This window comes from Ascaphus truei, chromosome 1 (genome assembly GCF_040206685.1).
Source record: "Ascaphus truei isolate aAscTru1 chromosome 1, aAscTru1.hap1, whole genome shotgun sequence".
Classification (NCBI taxonomy): Eukaryota; Metazoa; Chordata; class Amphibia; order Anura; family Ascaphidae; genus Ascaphus; species Ascaphus truei.
Window position 1 is genome coordinate 95007341 of NC_134483.1, and position 23020 is coordinate 95030360.

General features: G+C 45.2%; 2 protein-coding genes across 5 annotated transcripts in view; one reads left to right on the forward strand and one right to left on the reverse strand.

Annotated features, from left to right (window-relative positions):
* Nucleotides 1-20937, reverse strand: part of DHFR (dihydrofolate reductase) — a 64838-nt gene extending 43901 nt beyond the window's left edge. The window contains exons 1-5 of the mRNA XM_075580975.1: nucleotides 20125-20937; nucleotides 17984-18033; nucleotides 15965-16070; nucleotides 5227-5353; nucleotides 1367-1429 (exon numbers count right to left, since the gene is read on the reverse strand). Of these exons, the coding sequence (XP_075437090.1) occupies nucleotides 1367-1429; nucleotides 5227-5353; nucleotides 15965-16070; nucleotides 17984-18033; nucleotides 20125-20216 (438 nt within the window). The 5' untranslated portion in view covers nucleotides 20217-20937. The remainder of the gene's footprint in view (nucleotides 1-1366; nucleotides 1430-5226; nucleotides 5354-15964; nucleotides 16071-17983; nucleotides 18034-20124) is intronic.
* A 205-nt stretch (nucleotides 20938-21142) lies between these two features.
* MSH3 (mutS homolog 3) overlaps nucleotides 21143-23020 on the forward strand; it is a 239535-nt gene continuing 237657 nt past the window's right edge. For 2 of the 4 annotated variants that reach the window (XM_075592301.1, XM_075592316.1), the window contains exon 1: nucleotides 21145-21385. In XM_075592301.1, the coding sequence (XP_075448416.1) occupies nucleotides 21263-21385 (123 nt within the window). In that variant the 5' untranslated portion in view covers nucleotides 21145-21262. Of the gene's footprint in view, nucleotides 21386-23020 lie in introns of all 4 variants that reach the window. The other 2 variants (XM_075592324.1, XM_075592307.1) reach the window with 2 other exon arrangements.

The window sequence follows — 23020 nt, forward strand, 5'->3', positions numbered from 1 at the left end:
AAAAGAAATGTATTGCAAACATTCCCTATAGCCAATTTCTTCGTATTAGAAGAAATTGTGCAAACATTGAAACCTATAAAGAACAGTCTGAGGTTCTCATTGAGCGCTTTAGACAAATGATTGATTCCACTATTGTAGACTGCGTTAGGGCTAAACAAGAAACACCCTTCTTTGTCACCCAATTTAATAAATCACACCGCTTTATTAAAAAAAAATTGTCAAAACATTGGCACATTCTACTAATAGATCCCATTTTAAAAGAATTCCTTGCTAAAAAACCACCTATTGTTTTTAAAAGGGCACCTACCCTCAAAACAATCCTTGCACCTAGTTTGCTAAAGGGCACTGATAAACCTAAGAAAATAGATTTAAGGGATACTTTGGGAGTGGTAGGCAATCAGATGCGCAAGATGCAAGATTTGGCCAAAAATGCTGACCCGAAAAACCTTTAAATCATATGTTACAGGGCTTGAATATGACATTTCAAGTTATGTTGATTGTCTGTCCACGTATGTAGTGTATATACTGCAATGCAGTTGCGGTCTGCAGTACGTGGGCAGAACTAAACGTAACTTGAAGATACGCATCATGGAACATCTTCGAAATATTTCCAATATTCCCAAATAAGAAGCTACCTCAAAACCCCTTACACATCTCTTGACTCATTTTAAAGATGCACATAATTGCAGTACTGTATGTGTGCAATATATGGGAATTGAAAAAATCATGGGTGGTGTCAGAGCAGGAGATAGAGATCTACAAATTGGCAAAAGAGAGCAATTTTGGATCTTTACATTGCAGTCCAAGTATCCAGGAGGTCTTAATGATTATGTTGAACTTAAACCTTTTTTGATATAGATGGGAATTGGGTTATATTGTGATTATTTCATTTATCCTTTTCCTTCTCCTTCCAACCCCCCCTCCCCCCCTCCAAATTAGTTTTTTCCTCCCCCTCTTCCCCTTGTCCCTATTTCAATATTTTTAGGTTCACCCCCTTTCCCCCCTTCCCTCCCCTCTCCTTTTGGAGTCTATGCCTTTTCCCCCTCCATTCAGTGTTATGGTTTGTCATGTTTTATTTTATTCTTTTTGTGTATTAGAGATTGATTGTGGCCATGTGGAATTAATATATTTGTACATGACTAAGTATGTTTATATCACTTACATGGATAGCCTTTAGCAGTACATTAACTCCACCCCCCCCCCATTTTAATCAATTATTTCATTATTTAATAAAGTTTTATTGGAGTGACTGCATAAAAGGCCCCCTTGTAGGTGTCCTAAACACTGCCTGATGAAGCACTGAATAGTGTGAAACGCGTTGCGGAGTTCACACAGTGCATGTTGACGTCCAGACGCTTGGCTGTACCAGTCCCAGTTCTCCCACGGAGCTTTGAGCTGTTTCCACCTGCTCGCTCGAGTGGAACATGTGCTGGGAAGGAAGAACACAGGCAATTGGAGGACAACTCAAACACGGGTCCTGCGACAAGCCGCAACCCGAAAGGAACATCTGAGGTCTTCCAAGCAAGTCAGCCCCAGCGCGCGGGACTGATCTGCGAGTTCCAGCTTCTACCTACTGTGCCTACCAACTCGTTTGGACCTATCATCTATGCACTGGCCGCTACTGGACTTATATATCCCTATATGTAAGTTTTTATGTGTTATTATACCCTATGTGTAATATATTTATCTTAACCCTTGGTGCGCTTCTGTGTTTATTTTCTACTATCTTCTGACGTTGGAATCTTCCTACGAAAGTCATCGGTGGAGGAGGGGTGCCTTCACATCACAGCAGCAGCAAGAGGGGAGAGTTGATCTACTTCAAGATCTTTTTTTAGGAAGCATGAGCGCGGTTTGATCTTCTCATCCATGTAAAATAATATCATTTAATATACAAAAAAAAAAAAAAAGAGTCCAACAATTTAAAACTCACAAACATGAATAAAAGAGCATTTTATGAGTAATACTCATGCACCAAACACAGGAACTCTGCTGCTCTGCTCACACTCCTCTCCACTGCATACAATCAGGACACAATCAAAACCCCTCTGAGCCACCGTCCAGCAGGAACTCAGGTATCGTGTCACTTCTCCTAGTGTCCTCCGGAAACAGTCCGCATGTGCAATGGGTGCCAGACCGGGTAAACCAAAACAGGAACCGCGAGGAGTAAGCTGTCAGCATCAATGTCTTTGAGTCCCAAATGTAGAGGTATGGTGTTTGCTTGCTCTCACAAGCAATTCACCCTACTAGTTTCTTCACATCAAGTGATTTCATCAGGGGATTGAGTATAAATTGTTTGTATGTTTCTTGTATCAGGTAACTCCTTGATAAAGTGCCTCACGGCACGAAACGCGTAGGAGCTTTGTACCCTCCACCGTTTTTTAATGCAGCTTGAATAAATCATATTTTTATTGCCACATGACCAGCTCTTTGTTGCAGTGCACCTTACATTACATTTTGGATACAAAGTAGTATAATTATTCATTTTACTTTCTTTAATGGTGCTGTGGGTGTGGGTGTATATACACACACATATTTTTTTAATATTTGATTTCTAAGCTCACCCATCTCACTTCTATTTAATGAACAGGTCGAAGTGCACACGTGAATGTAGTAATCTATTGAGAGATTTCTCCCCGCAGGAGAAAGGTGGTGATGACCTTTGCTGTAGCAATAAGCATGGGAGGTTTATTTTTTGCCTTGCACTTTATTATTTTTTATTTATTAGGGCATTTCAAGGGTTTTAACCAGTTTACAATATATATACACATAATTGCAATATATACCTGGCATCACATTTGCCCCAATTTAACGGAGCTGTGTGAATCTGCAGCAGTGTCGTTGTTCTTCATTAACATACCATCTTAGTGCAGTCTTTCTCACTGCCTTTGTTGTGCATTTGCCTCAGCAATGTCTTTGCTGTTAATGCTATTTTAACATTTTTCTGCCCTTTTCATTTCATTATATATTTTTCCTTAGTTCAATAGAATTTAAAAAAAGAAGGCTAAAAAGGTCAGCTTCTACATGATATTTTTCAGCAGCGCTTTCACACTGAGCTTATTAGTTTTATAGAAAAGAAACAGATGTGGGCTGAAAAGCTAAAGGGAAGTGAGAAGTGTGGTTCATAAAAGATGCCTATTAAGATCAAAAGCATAAAAATGAGGAAAAAAAAAAAGTACAGAAGAATAATTTGTGGAAAGGATAAAACAAAATAATGAAATAATTAAGGTATTTATACTAATATTAACAACATTGTTGGAACATAGTAATTTAGCAAAGATATGTAAATGATATACAGTACATTAGAAGTTCTGAGCAATATTAAAACACGAAATAGAGCATAGCTATGTCATACTTCTTTATAGCATAGAACTTCATTTTTCTCCAGCAAAGAATCCCCATACGCTTTTTTTTAAACTCTGTAAACACTAACCTTAAGAAGTATTTTTTGCTTGCATATTTTGAGTGCAGTTCCTACATTTTAAGGACATTACTAGATTACCAAAATCCAAGATATTTCTGTCCCTCCAGATATCAAAAGCTATTGTGCTTTCCTGCTATTTTTTCTATCATGACCAATAAATAATTGTTTTCCCTCTAATCAAGTCTTTTTTGGATATCCCTGGTTGTGCACTGCTACCCCTCCTTATCTTGTATCCTAATTTCTCACTATACACCATCCTTGTGTGCGCGCCGCGCAGTAACAAAGACTAACAACATCTGCAACCAATCCAGCCCCATCCTATCGGCTGGTAGCTTATGTCTGCTACCTTCTTATTGGTTCCTCCTCCTTTATTTACCTTCCTGGTTCCTGCGCACATTGCGGAGCATAAACTAGTGTTTATGTGCTCGCTGCTGTGAGGAATCGGGGGTCACGGCAGTTGCAGAGTGACCCCCCCTTACCACTCGCGGCCCCCGTTGTCCCCGCTCCAGCCCCTCTCCCTCGGTATCCCCGCCGGGCAGCCACTGCTTCGCACACGGCGGGTAAACATGCGGCTGCCATAAGACCTGCACGTGCGCTCTCCAGCATTAGAGCGCGCGTCAGGCAGAGATAATTTATTCACCCGCCTGGGTCTTAGACCATGCCTCCGGCACTCGCGCGGCTCACACCAGTACTCCCCTGCCTCTCAACTGTGCGCAACTCACAATCACGACCTATCCTGTCCTGCTCCACACGCTCCTCCAGTACTGCCCCCACCTTCCATTGGTCAGCCCACCTTTATAACCCCTGTTCTCCCTGTTGCACATCGCTCTGTATAGTCTCAGCTTTGTTGCACGTGTGCTTTACCTCTCTCTGTTACAGTGCTTCTTAGGTACTGATCCGGCTTGTCTGACAACCCGCTCTGGCTCTTGACCCCGGCTCCCTCCTGACTACGCTGCATCTTCCGCCCTCCGGACTCGGCTTGCGTCTCGACCATCCGGACCTCTCTGCTCCCTGCATTCGGCTACGGCAAGCACTAAGGTACGTCTACTCCCCGGATCCGGCAAGTACTATCATTATAGTTTTCTGGCCTGGCCACGCAATTACCACACTCCGGACACGCTCCTTTCTGCTGCGGGTGCGTGTAACTTACGTCCCACCTCAGTACAAGGGACGGGTCCGGTCTGCGGTTAGCACTCAGTTACAGCTGCTTCCTGTATCTTGCCTGTTCCTGTGCCTTGTCTGACCCGTGTTGTGACCCCTGCTCGTACATGGACCTGTCTCTTCTGTACCCCTGGACTTTGGCTTTGACCCCCGCGCTCTCCTCTCCTCGACCACAGCTTATGGATACTGACTACTCTCCTCGCTCCAACCCCAGACTACGACATACCCCAACTCGGATACACGACTAACTCTGCACTCCGGACCTGGCTCCGTGGTTGTAGGGCGGCGGTTATATACATCCCCACCTCAGCCCTGAGGTTTAGTCTTGTTTGTGGTGAGCACACGTGACAGCAATAAAGCATTGAATTTTAAAAAAATAAATAAAATTCTCACATGGTGTAGGGTGTGTGCGCGTGTCATGTGACCCTCCTCTGCGCTCGAAAGTCTACGTAAGTGCCGCGACGTGGACGCAGCCTGGTGAAGTAGGGAGAGCTGCAGATGCTTGCGAAATTTTATAACGCGGTCTCATTCTGTGGACCCCGAGGACCGCGTTATAACGGGGTTCAGCTGTACTACTACTTTGCTATAAAAATACAGTTTTCAGACTTTTGTTAATCAAATATTTTGTAGAAAGTGGCATTTACCTTATAAAGGGAACTGCCTCCAATGATCCAGACATCATCTACTTTGTCTTTTAAGTCAGGAAACTGCAAGAGTTCTAAAGCTTCATCCAGACTTTTGGCAAGATGGTGAGCACCTTGTGGGGGCTCCCTGTAAGGATTGAAAAAAAAAATGCAAGGATTCAGAATTAAAAAAAAAAAAAAAGTTACACCATAATTCTTTTGTGCATAGTAACATTCACATACCCAAGAAAACACTTCATATTCTGCTATCCACTCTCTCCATTCTAAATCCAACACATCACCCTTTGAATAATAGTGTTTCTATAACCAAATAAAATAATGTTGGTCTAGCCTTAAAAGACCCCAAGAGCATGTCATAAATTATGTTGTATTATATATACACGCATATTTAATAATATGTTCTTGAGACAGTTGGCAGATGGTAGCTACAATATATACAAATGATGACTCCCTATATGTATACACAAACATACATAAAGTAGGATCAATATGTAGAATTGCACTAATACATTGCATGTCAATTTGGGAGGAGCACAGGATTTTCGTATTTGTTTTGCATAAATGTGATGCCAATTCTATTCCTAGCTGCGTACTCCAAACAGGTATTGACTAATATAGTATATCGGTAGACATGTAGTCCATTTATCGGTGCAACAAAAAACAATCCACAGGTAGATAATGTCATCAGTAATCTTCTTAGTGTCCCTTTGATTGTGAGCAATTTATATTGATCCTTGGAGTATAATAATATATTCTGATATATGTTGCTCAAGTATAATGAGCATAGATAGCATTTGTGACATTGAATGCCTATACTGTAGCTCAACATATAGTAGTCGCCTTGGTTGATAAGCTAAAAAAAAGTGGGATTTATGGAGTACTTGGGGGGCACAACAACCCAAAGGTAAAGTGCACCCCTTTTCACCACCACACTTAGATTTGTATAGCCTCTATGCTCTAAGTAGTTCATCTATCTAGTATAATAGAAGTCCAGGGATAACTCACTGTTAGTGGAGGCTCAGCAGAGCATGCATCCAGTATAGATTCAAATAAAAGCTCATTTTGGTGTTCATCCAGATAGCAGCTAGTGTCACTCCTGACGAAGCAAGTTAACCCTATCTTGCGAAACGCGTCAAGTGGAAGAGGAGGAGGAGACAATCTGTTCCCGGTTGATCGTGACGCCAGACGCCGACTCCAGTCAAGCTGCACGAGAACCCCAGCGGCCGCTAGTGGGGACCGTCAGAGACTGCCAGAAATGGAGGAGACGCACACCGGACAGCATTGGCTGTAAAGATACCCTTATGTGCCCTGAGTGGCAGTACAGAGTGTGAGTACGCCCTCAGGGGGGCTTTTTTAGTGTCATTTATTAAAGGTGTTTTATATTACTACACCATCAGCCCCTTCTTTGTCTCCTTCCCCCCCCCCCCTTCCCATTTTTCTTCCCCACCAGCACTAGCTTGGCTACCAGGCAGTTCATCATCTGAAGCTGCTGCAGAACACCATTGGTCAAATCTAGGACACACTCCCTCATCCCTTGCGTTTTCTATAAATAAGATTAATGTCCGAGTATATATTATTACTTTTCACCAAGGAACCCACAATTTTCCGTCAAATGCTTCATTCATTTAACCCTTTAAGCACTGTCAGCTATTTCACCAAGTTCTGTGCACAGGACAAGAAGAAATAATATAAATGTAGTATAGGTACTTGCTGAAATGGAGTTTGTGTTGACGGAGTTACCAGGCTTGAATAATTTATTGCTCAAAAGATGCACCTAAATGGCACCTTTGTTATTAGACTTCGGATCAAAATGTTCACTAATACATTGCAAGTCAATTTTAGTTTTCCAAAATGTGAGGCCAATTCTTTTCCTAGCTGCACACTCCACAAAGGGTGGAGTGCAGGGTGTTTACTTGTTTTCCATATAAAGAAAAAATGTCCTTGGCTATGCAGGAAGAAAGCACCCTCAACCTGTAGAGGTTAAACACTGCACTTTGTTCCCTTGTTTTAGATGGCTCTCGATAGGTTATTGTTGACATTTTAGAGCAAGGATGTTCTTAAAGCACTGTTTTTTTTTGTTTTTTTTGTTTTTAGAAATGTAGTGAATTAGTGATGTGATCCTGACATTTTTGGGGGGAACTTTACTTTTTTTTTTTTTGCAATTTAATTTAGTGAAAAACTTTTTGCACTTCTCTAGTTAGAACACACACACAGTTTTGTTTGGAGCACATTCAAATGTATATAAAAGTTGGTATATGACATGGAGTGGACACAAATATAAAATGCTTCGGAGTCAGACAGACGCGCCAGCGCTTCTAATCCCCAGAAGTTTGTAGCTCCGGCCGGCTGACGCGTCACAGTACGTAGTCAGCCACGTCGGAAGGAGGCAGCGGGGACAACCAGACTGGAGGTAAGGGGCTGGTGGTCCTCAGCCTAAGGTAGCCAATTAGATTGAAATAGCTTACTATATAAAATAAATGGGCTAATATTTACTAAGCAGTGCTATTGCATAATACATTTTACTGACGCAGGACGACATCTTATGGCCTAAGGGAATGGGCCCTTAGGAGTCTTCCTGCTCTGGAAGGTGTCTTATGCAATAGCACCACTTAGTAACTATGGGCCATGTTGAGTGTGCCAAACAATGCAGTTAACACAATCCTAAAATTAAAGGGGGGTTGTCACAAATTTCATTGCATGCATCAGTATTTAAGTATACATGTTTTTCTTTTTACAGCACTCTCCTTCATTTTGAAGAAAGTGGTAAAATGATGTATGGGTGGGAACAGAGTCGCCAGATTGCAAAATGAAAACGGGCAAAAATAGAATACTGTCCACATGTCACCATGTGGTCAATAGGACCGGATTAGGCAAACGGAGGATGATTCTGCTCCACACACACTGTTTTCATTTGGTCCTCAGGTTGCCGCTATTCTTAAGCCCGCATCCATGGTGTGCGCGCATTGTGCACACTAGGTGGACGCGATGAGGGGGAGTGTCAGGGGCGTATCCGTGATGTCACGGAGCTGGTTCACCCTCACTGGGCAAACCGCTCACGTCACCCGGCCGTCGCGCGACAAACATGTATTTGTTTCCTCGCGCATTGCAAGCGCCGGCGCTTCTCGTCGTGCGCTCTAAGGACAGCCTCATAGAGCCACTGCATTTTGATCGCGCCAACTAACCATGGACGTGGCCTTAGAGGAAAGTGTTCTCTACTTCGCCTCATCAGAGAGAGGCGGTAGCAAAGCAGGGGTATTCCTGTCACATTGTGAACCTTACTTTGCTGGAAATGGGAGGCTGAGGGGCAGCTAAAAAAAAAAAAAAAGTGTGGCAAATTGCCTCCCAAATCAAGTAAATATGGAACCAACATAATGGCTGCAGCACTGTGAGAGCTTAGATGCGCTGAGAAGATCCACCTGTCTGCAGTAGCACACATTTTACTGTATGCTCTGCTCTTTGTCATTCTGACATGCATTTCTACCTGGTCCCAACAGAATTAGAGATAAGGTAAGTAGCAATTTGTTACAGTGACAGACGACATTTCACTGTCTGCCCGTTCCTTCGTGATGTTCTCACTGCAGCAGCAGTGGCTGCATCATAGTTTTGCCTTATAATTCTACAAAGCTCTTAGATTAGGCTTCTTGCAATGTTATTATTAGGCTGTCACTTATAATGTGCCCGAGATGGGCAGCCGTTGCCTGCCCAGTGACCACCATGAGGAAAGCCTCCGTCAGCCAGCCAGAGGCATACTACATATTTTGTGCGAGTCTCACTGATTTGGAGTCCATACTTCTCTTCAGCATTAGCAATCCAACAGATTTCATTGGCATTTCACTGCTAAAAATATGTACATTTCCATTAAAACGCTGTTCCCAATTTTAACTACTTTAGTTCAGCATGGTCACATATGCTTTTAAAATGGGTGTGAGATTAGATTTATTACAAAAACAGACAGATACAAATGGACACGCTAGCAAAAGGAAAAATGGCCACTCAAAACTTATTTTGCCCACCAGATTTTGAGGATAACTGGGCAAAAAGTAATGTATCGCACCTTAAATGGTGTTGAGTTGCACCAGGAGTGGCAAACCTTTTTTTTCCAGATGCGCCAATACATGAGCAATTTTTTGGGTGGGTCACTGTCCTACATTCCCCGTACATCCGGTTTAAACGAATAGCTAAACCTCAACTAAACAATGCCAAAAGTAATCAAGGGTAATAAAGGGTAATAAATACATTACAACATTAAACATTTTTTTTATTGAAAGAGAAGAAAAAAACATCAAATCCTAATTAAAAAACAAAGAATCAGTTAACACAGCGGTGCGCAAAGTGGGGGGCGCGACCCCCAGGGGGGGCGGGAGATTGTGCTGGGGGGGCGCGGGCTGTTGCAGAGGCCCCGCGCTCTTCCCCCAGGCATTTAAATTAAATGCCGGGGGATCGCGTGAGGCCCCTGCAACTGTTTACTTACCGGGATTCAGCCGTCTGTGTTGCGTCGCCATGGCAACGAGGCGTCAATAGACGCCGCGGCACCATGTGACCTGACGTCACACGCTCACGCAGTGTCATCTGACGTGCCTGAAGGAAGGCAGGGGGGCGCGAGAGCCGAGGGCAGAGAGACAGGGGGGCGCAGCACAAAAAGTTTGCGCTCCCCTGAGTTAACAGATTCTCAATATTAGGATTGATTTTCAAGGTTGATAACAGAAGCAGACTGCCCACGTGAGTGTCTTGTCAATACAGATCTGTATTTCTTTTTAGCAAACTTAATTGCCGAATACGTTTGCTCACAAATGTAGGTGGATCTGAATTTGAACACAAAACGAAGTGCAAGGTCATGCATTTCTGGGTAGTCACTTTTAGGAACAAATTGGAGAATGGCTTGATTAGAGTGAGGTTATTTCTTAATTTCTTTCAGCTTCAAAACATTCGAAACGGAAACTAAATGACAGCGCTAGTTAGCAGAATTTTACTTACCAAAGTCCAAATCTAAGCTATCACCCTCATTTTGAAAGCTTTAAGATAGTGAAAAAGTGATCAATGAGCAGCGTGAAAACAATTAACCAAGAACTGATCTGGTTGAACTGTCTGAAATAAACACATTTTCACCTTGTAAACGAGTATTAAAAACATTAGAGGGGAGGAGCGGCTTAGTGAGTAAAGACACTGACTGGCACTGAGTTTGAAGCAGAGGAAACTGGTTCAATTCCCGGTGTCGGCTCCTTGTGACCTTGAACAAGTCACTTTATCTCCCTGTGCCTCAGGCACCAAAACATAGATTATAAGCTCTACCGGGCAGGGACCTGTGCCTGCAAAATGTCTCTGTAAAGCACGAAGTAAAACTAGCAGTGCTATACAAGAACATGCTATTATTATTAAAGATAATTTGGGGTGCCTACCAGGAAAGCTAAAAATCACATAACCAAGTTGTCTTTAAGTTGATCACACTCCGTGGGTAATTCACATCACTGTTGCAAAAACTGAAGCCCTTGGTCCAACTGGAAAAAATGTGCCAGCACCTTCCCCTTTGAAAGCCAGTGGACAGAGCAAGCAGTATTTCTCCGTGTTCATTGGTTTAATCTTTAAACACTCCAATTGAGTATCCGCGCTCTTATCTTAATGACGCCACGCACAATCGGATCAAAGACATGGCTGAATGATAAATAATACAATGGTATTTAAATAACTGATTTCAAATACTTTTCCAGAAAATAAATACAGCCTTTCACTTTTCCTACAATTGCAGGAGATCAATCACTGTTATAAATCCCCCCGTGGGGCTGTCTGTCATATCAATACGCGAGATAACATCAAGATAAAGGTCAAGGAAGAGCACTGTATGAAGCAGGACAGGACAACACAGGAGCAGTAATGCTAGACCTCTCCTATTCAAAGATTTGGGCGTCATCTCAAACTATGTAAGGATGGGATACTAGATTTCTCAGGTTTGGGTCTACACCTTAAAGCCAGAATCTCATAACTTAAAAAAGAGAGAGAGAATGTGTTGATGGTCATTCGGTGCATACACATTCACTATTGTTATAGGGACGGTGACCAATCAAAAAACCCTGACCATTCCCACTTTAGAATACTGGAATTTAAAAGATACATCGTTTAACATTAGAACACCATGTTTTTTTTGTGGTGTATAAGAAAAAATACGCTGCATAAAAGGTGCAATTAGATAAGGTCAGATTGTCTCTTGATTAAAATCAGTTTCCTGAAGGCAAAGTAGAGGCCAGTAGCGATCTGGATAGAAGAAGTGTTGGTGTGCGCTGCAGTCCCAAACTCTTGCAGCATGTACGCTTATCCAGGTCCTCTTGGGAATCTCTTATTTTGACAAGTTGAGCCTGGAACTCAGAGATGAGATTCTCTGACTTTGTTTGGGTCTCCATCACTTAATCTAATCTGTATTCAAGATTGTCCAACTGCCACCTACATTTGTCGCTTGATTTCTGTAGCATTTCGAAGTTCGGTATGGAAAGTGGACATGACAATCCAAAACAGTTTCTTTAGATCAGATTTAACAGATGCTTGTTGTACATCTTCAGAATAAGACAAAGAACATCTCTCAAGATATCTCCCCCCCCTCTCCTTTTTTTAATTTTTTTTTTTTTTAAATAATTAAGATTTTCAGAGCTTTGTGATCTTATGCAGCATGGTTGGAGAGTGGAAAAAAATAAATAAAAGTCAAGCAAAACTGAGACAAAAAATTAGTTAGGCCTTTTCTCAAAGGAGTGTAGTGGAGTCAACGCTTTAAGCAGCCATGCGTCCCCTCCCCCCTGCAATTTAAATGTATTTTTTAGACATTGCATGCAGCATAGGTTTTATCACCTCCAGCAAATTTTAAGTGCTGCCCTGAAAACCATAAACATGAACTAATCATTAATGGGACGTAACAAGCAAATGCAATCATGAATGGAAGAATATGAATCATACACTTTACAAATTAGATTTGAATGATGTTTGTTTGGTAATCTCCAACCCACTCAATTTACGTCAGGATCTTTAAACACTATAAAAGTAATTTCTAAATAACATCTTTTCTAGTATATAGTGTTCTTGTTGTGATTCCCTATGACAACCCGGGTAATTAGAGAGCTAAAAAGGCTGGTTAAAGAGATACTGCCTATACGCATTCAGACATATGTAGACAATTTAAAACACAATGGCAGGTCTTTCCACACACTGCAAACAGGTTTCTCCAAAACGTGCAGGTTAATATTAGGGTCTTTGTGTGTCCAAGTGGTGACCAATGTAATCAGAGGGCCACAGGTGCAGCCCATTATTTAATCACATTGGCCAACACGCACCCATTTATCCAAGCCACAATCTTAATTTAATAAGTATCTGAAACGCATTCTCTTTATACATTTGAATTAGTACCCGGAATTACTCGGCACATTTCCAGCTACCCGGACAATACCCGGACCCAGCAAATGAGAAGTGGGCACGGCACCGGGTAATACTCGGCATTGAGTAATGTCAGGGTAGCTGAAAATAATCACATCACTTACCTGTGGCAGCATTAGAAGTGTGTCTTCCGTCGGCGTGGGACAGCAGGAATCCGTTCCACAGCACAGCAGCGGGTAATGTGTGTGTGTGTGTGCGCGCCACCGGGGAACCACGTGACTGGAGCAGGAGACAGAGCGTTCTTATTGGACAGCCGTCTGTCTAATAGGAACACTCCGTCTCCTGCTCCGGTCACATGGTTCCCCGGCGGCACACACACACACACACACACACACACACACACACACACACACACACACACACACCTTACCTGCTGCTGTGCTGTGGAATGGATTCCTGCTGTCCCACGCCGGCAGAAGACACTTCCAATGCTGCCACCGCCACAGGACCGCTGCTGCAGTTCCTAGATGTCGCCGCCACCCTGCAGGTAAGTGAAAAAACGGGTAACCGGGTACCCGGCCGGGTAGAACTATTGATTTTGGCCGGGTACCCATTAGCCGTTTTTTTTTTCAAAAAGCACTACCCGGTACAACACTAATTTGAACCTATTAAAAAAGGAGCAATCCAAGCCGTTCCACAAATCCCCCACTTTTTTTTTTATAGACGTTTGAAGCAGGGAGGCTCCAGAGCTGAACACCATTAATTTCAGCTCTGGTGACACCTTGCTTCCAGACATACGTCCTCCGAAGTTTAAAGCCTCCAGTCACATGGGCCAATAGGAAGCCGCACCAGATGACACCATGGTTTCCTATTGGTACAGGAGCACTCAAAGTGCAAACCCCGCTGGTTGGATAAGGTGATCACTCAGGGAATCTGGAGACAGGAACTCTCATGCGGATATACAAGGAGAGAAAAAAAGAGAAAATAGTGCAACACAGTTTAATCAAACAAAAAGGAGCAAACAAGCTCAGGCCACTCACATAATATAGATGTAAATCAGGCAATTTGACCACTCTGGGTCCTGCAGTGGTGTTCAGCTGTTAAAACAGAGCGAGAGGAGTCTGTGTACATCAAGCAGCGTTTGCTCATGCTGCCTACTTCCGGATTCAGGTGGCAGGTGACGTCATCAGTCTCGACAACCAATGGGGATTCAGGTCTCGTCTCAAACTAGGCCCCCTGGATACGCCGATATAAGGCAGCAAGTGCTCAACTATGATGTAAAACCACCGCTACAAATCAACACACTGCAGGAATGGTAGTCCACAAGTGGCTCAAGAGAACTACCCTACGCGTTTCATTGGGATAGAACCGAACTTCCTCACAATCCTTGTATATCCGCATGAGAATTCTTGTCTCCTGATTCCGAGTGATCACCTTATACAACCAGCGGGGTTTGGGCTTTGAGTGCTCCTGTACCATATCCTGAGGGGTTTTTCAATCCCTACACCAGCAGCATCTCCATTGGTGATATTAATTTGTATTTATGGAATTTGAATTTAATATAGGGCTCGCGCTTCACTATTTTGCTCACATGGTTTCCTATTGGCCTGCAAGGCCCAGGAGCTTTGAAAAGTGTCTGGCACTGACTCTGCAGGGTAAGTACCTCCAGAATCAGGGGGTCCCCAAAGCTGAAATTAATGTGAAAAAAGAAAAAGCTGTATGGTGCTGAAACAAGGATCAATGGCTTATATAAGCACACACTTGGATCGATAGATTTCCACTGTTCAGATCCTCGAAGTATCACACATGAATGTATAGACCAATTGCCAAATAATGACTACACCACTATCCACTATAAAATCGAATAGCTGGATGGAATTTCACTTCTTGAGCCGTAAAAACTCCCACTTGCTAGTGTCCAGACATATATGCATCGATGTGGACATATAATACGGTGTATAGGAGTAATATAACTCTCATTTGTATGGTCTTCCGTATGGTGTTCCTCCACAGGTGTGTGCTTCCGTTTCTCCACGATATCCAAACAGGCAGGCAAAGGAAAGTTGGAGCAACACTGCAAACAGTAGAAAAAAGACTCTCTTGCAGTGATGCTCCAACTTTCTGCTCGTTTGAAATTAACGGGGGTTCAGCTCAGGACATCCCCTGCTTCAAATCCTGTATAATTTTTTTATTTTAAATAAATAAAAACAGCTTGGATTGTCTCTTTAAACCAAGAGTAACATAAAAATTTAGAACATGGCGTGTGGAAGTGCAGCCGGCAATTTTTTTTAGTTTAAGCGCTCACGGGAGCGTGGGGTCGGTCATGTGAGCGGTTTGCCCAATGAGAGCGAACCAGCTCCGTGATATCACTGCCCCCCCCGACGGCACGCGAAGTAAGGCCGGGGAAAGCACTCGCTTTCCCTCAGCCTCCGCGCGGCTGAAGTCTCTATGGACTCAGCCTTATAGACTTTAGACAAAGTGCTCTGGAACCCCAGGTTGCCCTATGCAGGCATGACCAAACCCACTGCAGCCAGAAAGTATTAGGCAGATGTGGCTGTTAGCCATGTATATTTAGTGGAGGTACAATACAGTCAAAAACACCTGTGTAAAATCCCCCTTTTTTTTTTTTTTTTAACCATTCTTTACCATTTGTTCCACGGCATACAATAAGATTTACAGTTTTTGCCAAAAATAGTTTTCAATGAGGCTGCACACAACATAGCAAAGAATACAAAATAACTTCCCTGTAACAGATTACTAGGATCTCACGGGCAACATAATAATAATAATAAATATATATATATATATAATTATTTTTCCACAAAATTGTTTTATGAGGGTATGTACACTTTCACCTAAAACTAAACTCTCACGGAATGTTTATTAGGAGTTACAAACCTGGCACTGGGGATGTACTAAATAAAAGTTACAAACGTACAAAGCTGCAAAACAGGACTGACATTGGAAAGTATTCTCTAGACCGGGAGTGCCAACTCCAGTCTTCAAGGGCCACCACCAGGTCAGGTTTTCAGGATATCAGCGACTGAGCCACCTGTGCTGAAGCAGGGATATCCTGGAATATTTTTCCCTATGTCTGCGCCCCATATGTTGTTTCTTTGTATTTGAAGGATTTTAGTAAGATGTATGAAAAGTAGTGAATATTGTAAGCAGATATACACAAAAAAAAAAATCTTTAAAAGGCAGCGGAGGAAAAAACCCCCCAAAAAAACGATTTACAAGAAAATAGGTTTTACGCAATGTTGAGTACAATGCTAAGAGGTGCGTTAAATTCAGAGACGATCACTGATGATTTTATTCAACATGAGCAAAAAGTTGCAGGCACAAGAAGATAAAAATAAATATAAACAATAAAAACACCATTACTTACATGAGCTCTCTGCTTAGCACAATGTTAATTCTTTCTTTTAAAGGACGATTCTTCTCAGGAATAGATATCCATGTTTTCCTACCCATTATCACAGCATTTTGTTTACCTGTGTGAAGAATATAGCAATTATTACAATGGTTCCTAATTCAGAAATGCATTTTTACTACAACTCGGATTACTGTGACTTTAGTGCTGTTACAGTGGCATCTTGTGGTGCTTATACGGGTTGTTCAATTCACACATTCCTGGCAGAATAAAACCCCTGGAAGTTGTGTGCGGGCGAATCCCAGGTTAGTTGTATTGTTATTTTTTAGGGGGCAGTCCAAATTGCAACTGCAAAACTACAACACTTTACTGTGTGTATTGCTGGGCCAGTAACTCTCGAAATAAAGAATGATGCAGAGTAACACATTTGAATGTTTTGATTAGTATCTTAAAAGGTCTCTAGCTGTAAAACAGGGAAGAGTAGCTGCTGGATCACAGTACAGCGAGTCCTCGCTTACCGACCGCTGCCTTATCCGACTCCGCATAATGCAGTCCCGCTGGGCACATTAGCCGACAGTCACCGCCACCGATTAACATGGGACCCGCAATCCGACGGTCCGTTAACCGACGGCGGTTAGCGGGACGCATTCTGTGGGAAAAGGGAAGCACGCCAGTAACACCAATGCAAACGGAAATCGGACACAATTAATCCCTTTCAGACATTATTTTATATATAGAGATACAGCTGAACCCCGTTGTAACGCGGGGCTCGGGGTCTACACGAGACCGCGCTATAACCGGGATCGCGAGAAAAAAATGGCTGCCGCGATCAGGGGTTCCACGAGGACTTACCCGGCATCTCTAGCACTCTCCTCTCCCTGCTTCATCAGGCTGAGTCCACATGCTTGGCGTGCAGCGCTTACGTACGCGCAGAGGAGGGTCACATGACACTTCTCTGACCAATGACAGCCCATCAGTGAATAGAGCCACAATAAACTTTTGCTTGTGTGCAGTACTGCTTCGATCGGGTCATATACCAGTCCCCTGCTCCAAGCACTACACCACAATATGGATAGATAATTATCCTCTTTTAACAACCCTATGGTTGTTTGTATGGTATATTCTAATTGCTTTCTCACCCAAACGATGAAAGCCAGGATATTCAGAGTTATGGCAGCCGGCCAATTATATACCACACAAGCTGTCCTCTGATGCTCTAGTGCAGCAAGACCCGTGTCAAAACATTGAGGGGCCTCTGAATTGGTAGCACCGTGGGTGCAACAAACACTTCCGGAGGAGCGAGGTCTGAGAACCAATTCCTGAGATTAAATGCACAATGCTGGCAGGTAAGCTCGACTAGAAGGACAGAAAAAGATTACCTGCAGGCGAGAGGTAGAGCCTATCGTACGACAATCTTAACTGCAGGAGAGGTTTTCTGCCCTGCAATCATTTGGGTGGTGTGGTTACCTAATGGTGACCACTGCCATTATAGGCGATTAGGAAAACGAATGTATGCAACTTATTAGCATATATGGCTTCCTTAGAATAGATCCCACCTCCCTTAAAGTTTTATTAACTTGTATCTTGTGGAAAATGGAGAAGGCAAAGAGACAAGGAAGCAGCGCTCGTGCTGTCTGGTGATGTATACACACACACACACACACACACACACACGTTTTTTTATTTCGGCTGTGTACCAAAATAAATTCAAGTTACAGTTAAATAATGAATATGGGCTTAAAATGCTGTCTATCAGCTTTAATTTGAGGGTATTCACATCCAAATTGGAAGAAGGGTTTAGGAATTACATCTCTTAAATATGTAACCCCCTCTTTTTCAAGGGACCAAAAGTAATTGGACAATTGACTCAAAAGCTGTTTCATGGACAGGTGTGGGCTATTCCTTCATTATTTCATCATCAATTAAGCAGGTAAAAGGTCTGGAGTTGATTCCAGGTGTGGCATTCGCATTTGGAAGCTGTTGCTGAGTTTATGTGCGTAAATAGAAAGGAAAAATAAGTAACAATTACAGTACCTTCTACTGTTGAGGTCATGGTCAATCTCTGGAAATGTTTAAACTCGTTCCTGAAACAAACAAAACAAAAAAACGTTGTCCAAGATTAGAAAATGGTACAATATTGATCTGCGTAAGATTAGAGATCAGCGGTCAGAATAAAATACTCAATATTTTAATTTAAAAAATTCTACATATACAATATGTATCCGAATTGTCGACGACTTTCCTGAAACTTGCCCAAATGATTTTATTCCAACCACCACTGCCTAAATAACATACTTTTCCTCATCAGGTGTATGTACAGTATATCTTTATTTGTAGAGCAACATCCATGTACGTCTCAGCAGTAACAGACGAAGCAAAATAATGAGCCATAAAGGAAATCAGCACATAAAACATAGTGCCGGCGACGTCAGGCTACGGTTTGCTGGAAAAATCAAATTGAGACGACTTCCAGCGACCACGACCAATCCGTTGCGTCGTGCTTACTATAAGCGCACACAACAGCGGCAATGCATTTGTTTTGACGCGACGTCGCTGTCACTATAAGCACAGCCTAAAAGTAAACATAACGAAAGTGGCTGCTTTCAATCGGTTACAATAGTGGTATGCAGAGAGAGCTTACAGATAGCAGGAAAATGTTCTGGTGAGTGTGTAGGCAAGGGGCAAGTATATTGGAGCTACTGAATTGTTTGGTTAAACCGTTCAGTGACCAAGAAGCCACAGGGCCAGCGGGCACACCAAGGGTAAAGAGGCGATTTCGAGCTGCAATTGTGTCAGGTGAGCCGTTTCAGTGAACCAGCTCTTTGACACGTTAACCACGCCCCCAAAAGCCGCGACCCAACTCCTGCAGCTAAGGCACAGATCGCTGGGCTGAAGGAGCGCGCGGCGGAGGCGTGCACGGAAGCTCGCGGCCGTAGTATCCATCCTGAACTCAGCCTAAGGCCGCGCTTATAGTGCCAGCGATGCAACCGATGACGTCACCCGTCGCCATTGTGGAAGTTATATTTTAAGTTTAGGCGACGTCGCTGGCTACAAGGCCAGTAACGTCAGAAAAGGGGGAGGGCAGAGGCACGGAGAAGTACCTGATTGGTCGCAAGGGGAGACCGTCGTCGGGAAAAATAAAATAACAGTGACTATCAGATTTTTGGTAGCACTGTTGCTCCGTCGCCGCCAAGTGCACTATAAGCGCCGACGACAATGCATTTGTTTTGACGTGACGGTCGCATCGCCGGCACTATAAGCGCAGCCTAAGGCCTCAGCCAGGGTGAAGCAGAGCAAGCTCATGTGCAATATGATCGGAACCATGAATCACAATGTGATTGTCCATAGTGCGGGTGCATGCATGGGCACGTGAGCTTTCTGCTTGCCGAGACAAGCAAATTTGATTTTTTTCGCGCTTGCCCACGTCACGTTCTCGGTTCAGCCAATGAGGGCGAACCGCTCACGTGATCTCATGGGCACGCCCCCTATGCGCACAACTGGAAGGCTACAAATCGCCCGACCTACATGAGCGCCTGACGTCACGTAGCTCGAGCACCAGCGCGCTCGCATTCACCCTGATCAAGAGATGCTTGATGTGTAAGGTGGCGGCCAGGGTGTAACCGAGTGCGCTGGTGCTCAAGCGCTGTGATGTCAAGCGCCCTGAGGGATACCTGGCCAACTAGTTGCGCGCATGGAAGGCGTGTCAGGTGGCACGGCTATGACGTCACGGAGCTGGTTCGCCCTCATTGGGCGAACTGCTCACGGGACACGCCAGAGAGCGGCAAAATCAAATCGATTTGTCTCGCCAAGCAGCTGAGAGCTGTGCGCTCACAGGCACACTGGTCAACCACATTGTCGCAATGCGTTTGATCGCGCCGAGCACGTGCGCTCGCTCTCAGCCTGGACGAGCCCTAACAATGCCAAGGACTCCAACATAATATTACACGACAAACACTGTATAACTTATTTTGCAAAAACATAAATGTTTAACGTCTATATATATACACGTTCCAATAAGATATACAGAGCACGTGATCCCATTATACTGCACTGTGACCTTTGACCACTGGCCCACACACACAGCCCCAACACATGGCAGACCGTAACAGCACATGTAACATCACATGTTACAGTACCCAGCTCGGATAGGACAGGTTGCGTGGATGAGCGTTTACCTAAGGGGTGGCCAGGGCAGGGAGCCGCTCCTCCCGATGCCCTGCCCGGGCGGGCACACCGCCACTATAGCGTTCAGTATGGGACTCCTCATCCTGCGGCTGCTCAGGCTCCAAGGGAGACAAGTGATCCGTGCGCCACCGCCAGGAAACACGCGCGGCCGGACCGGGTGGTGAGCGGCTCCGGACCGCAGCCCGAGGAGATACCGGACCGCAGCCCGAGGAGATACCGGTGCCGGACCGCAGCCCGAGGAGATACCGGTGCCGGACCGCAGCCCGAGGAGATACCGGTGCCGGACCGCAGCCCGAGGAGATACCGGTGCCGGACCGCAGCCCGAGGAGGTACCGGTGCCGGTACTGATCAGTGGGGAGCGGGGGATGCCGCGCGCGAAGCTCTCAGGGGCGGGAGGAGGCGCTGGTTCCCACACCGGTGACTGGAGAGGGGAGGACCGGGCGCTTTGGTGGTGGAGGGTGGGAGGAGTCAGGCGGTGTAGAAGCTGGAGAGAGGGGGGGGGGGGTCTAGCGACTATCCGTGATAACCCAGCACGCGCACCCGCGACATACACACGCCATGTTTTTATTGCAGCGCTTTTCGAGTTTCTCCGTGTCTCTGCTGCCTGTCAATGTGGATCGCACAGGTGAAGCCCTCCCATCATATCATATCTCCCACCGCATTACATGTCCGCAATAAAGAGAAAAGGGATCACGCGCCAGTGTGGGGTTCCCTAGGTTCCGCCCCCATCTACAGCCGACAACCAATCCGCGCTGGCCTGAGTGGGCGTGTCTGTGTGTGGGCGTGGTGCTGTCCTGTGTGTGGGCGTGGTGCTGGCCTGTGTGGGCGTGGTGTGGGCCTGGTGCTGGCCTGTGTGGGCGTGGTGCTGGCCTGTGTGGGCGTGGTGCTGGCCTGTGTGGGCGTGGTGCTGGCCTGTGTGGGCGTGGTGTGGGCCTGGTGCTGGCCTGTGAGTGGGCGTGGTGCTGGCCTGTGAGTGGGCGTGGTGCTGGCCTGTGAGTGGGCGTGGTGCTGGCCTGTGAGTGGGCGTGGTGCTGGCCTGTGAGTGGGCGTGGTGCTGGCCTGTGAGTGGGCGTGCCTGTGGTAGTCTGACACTGGCTGCTGGCTCTCACTCTGCGCCTCTCAGTAAAAATGCCGCGGAAGAGCAGGCGGGCGGCCCCGGGCCCCTCACAGGAAGTCATCAGTAAATTCTTCACCCCTCGCGAGACCCGAAGGGCAAGACTCCCGGCGGCGACTGCAGCCACCTCCCCTCAGGTCAGGGTGCGGGGGGGGGGGGGGGGGGGGGGGGGGGGAGAGGTTGTCGCGCCGCACATGGCTGCAGTGCTCTTGGTGGGAGGAGTAGGGAGGTTTAATTCATGTGTGGAGTTGAGCTATTATTGTATTGTTTTATATAGTGCTGCTATTCAGTTTTGTACTACAATAACAATACAAGTAACACAAAATATTACATTGTTAATTGCTACTGCAATGTTACTGATACTGTGATCTGGACTAGTACAGGTTCAAACACTAGGGATGGTACACACAACTTTTCACAACAATTATAAAAACATTTTTTTTTAGCGATTTCCCCCCATGCTCTATTGTTACAAATAAAGACTTAAAGTACTTTTTACGATCCACGTGCATTTGGGTAAAGGTTAAATACTCGTGGTGGTCTGTATTTACTAGTATAGAAGAGGTTGCTAAAAATTGGACAAGCCCAACCATAAAGGAATGAATAATTCATGTGCAGGTGCCTTTATTGTGTGTTTTTTTTTTTTTTGAGATATTGTCTCGGGGATGTAAAGGCATCACTGCCCTCTCAGGAAATAAAGGTTTTTTTAAATTGTGTTTTAATTCTTGATAATAAGTTAGTGGGTTAGTTCCCAACAAATTGCCATAACCACCCATTTGGTATGGATCGGGTGATTATTGAGGGCCAATTGTGAGGTCGTGTCTAAGGCTGCGGTCCCAGTGCGTTCAACAGCGCACGCGTCGGTGTGCGCACAAGCACCTCCCTCAATCAGACCGGCCCAGTACCTGCCTCGGCGCGCGTTTGGCAGCCGCGCTGTACTGCAAGTTTTCACAAATACCAAAAAATTGTATTTGGAACTTGTGACTGAGGCATGGCCACGCCCCCACCGGCAGTTCAGCCAATGAGGGCGAACCAGCCATGTGAGGTCATGGCCACGCCCCCTCCTATCGCAACCTCTCCCAAGATTGCGGTGTGCACGCGCCGCCCCCCCCCCCCCCCCCCGCCGGGCGCGCGTGCTACAGTGCTGACTGGGACCGCAGCCTAAGGCTACGCGTATAGTGACGGCGATGCGATGTGAGGCTACGGTCACTGGAAAAATCAAATTGAGATGACTTCCAGCGATCACGACCAAGCCGTCGCGTCGGTCTTACTATAAGCGCACGTGATGCCGGCAGTATATTCGCAGCCTAACGCAGTGGTGGTTAACAGGATATATACTTAAAGGCAGGACCAGCTGGAAAATTAAGGCCTGATGCAAACTGTGAGAGTTGGGCCTCTTGCGCTCTCCTGAGCCCTACCTGCGGGGCAGTTGCGGTGGGGGGTGCTGGAGAAATACCATCCTGGATGGTCGTGACATGGAAGTTGTGCCACATCAGAAGTCTGACTCAGGTTCCGTGATTGCCGTCTGGGTGGGCGCCCTCCGTCCCTGCTCTGACTTTGCAGGGGGGGTCCCAGAGGAGAACGTGGGGGCCCTATGCTGTCGCACCTAGCTGCGTGTGAGGCCTTTTAGCTCCCAAAAGAGCAGCACATTGCGTGTGTGTACATACAGGCGGAAGGGAGCGTGGAGCCACATATTGGAGCTTCTCCCACCTGTGCTTATTGCACGTTGATTAATACTGTGAGAAAGAAAATCTGCCACGGCCGTTCACCAG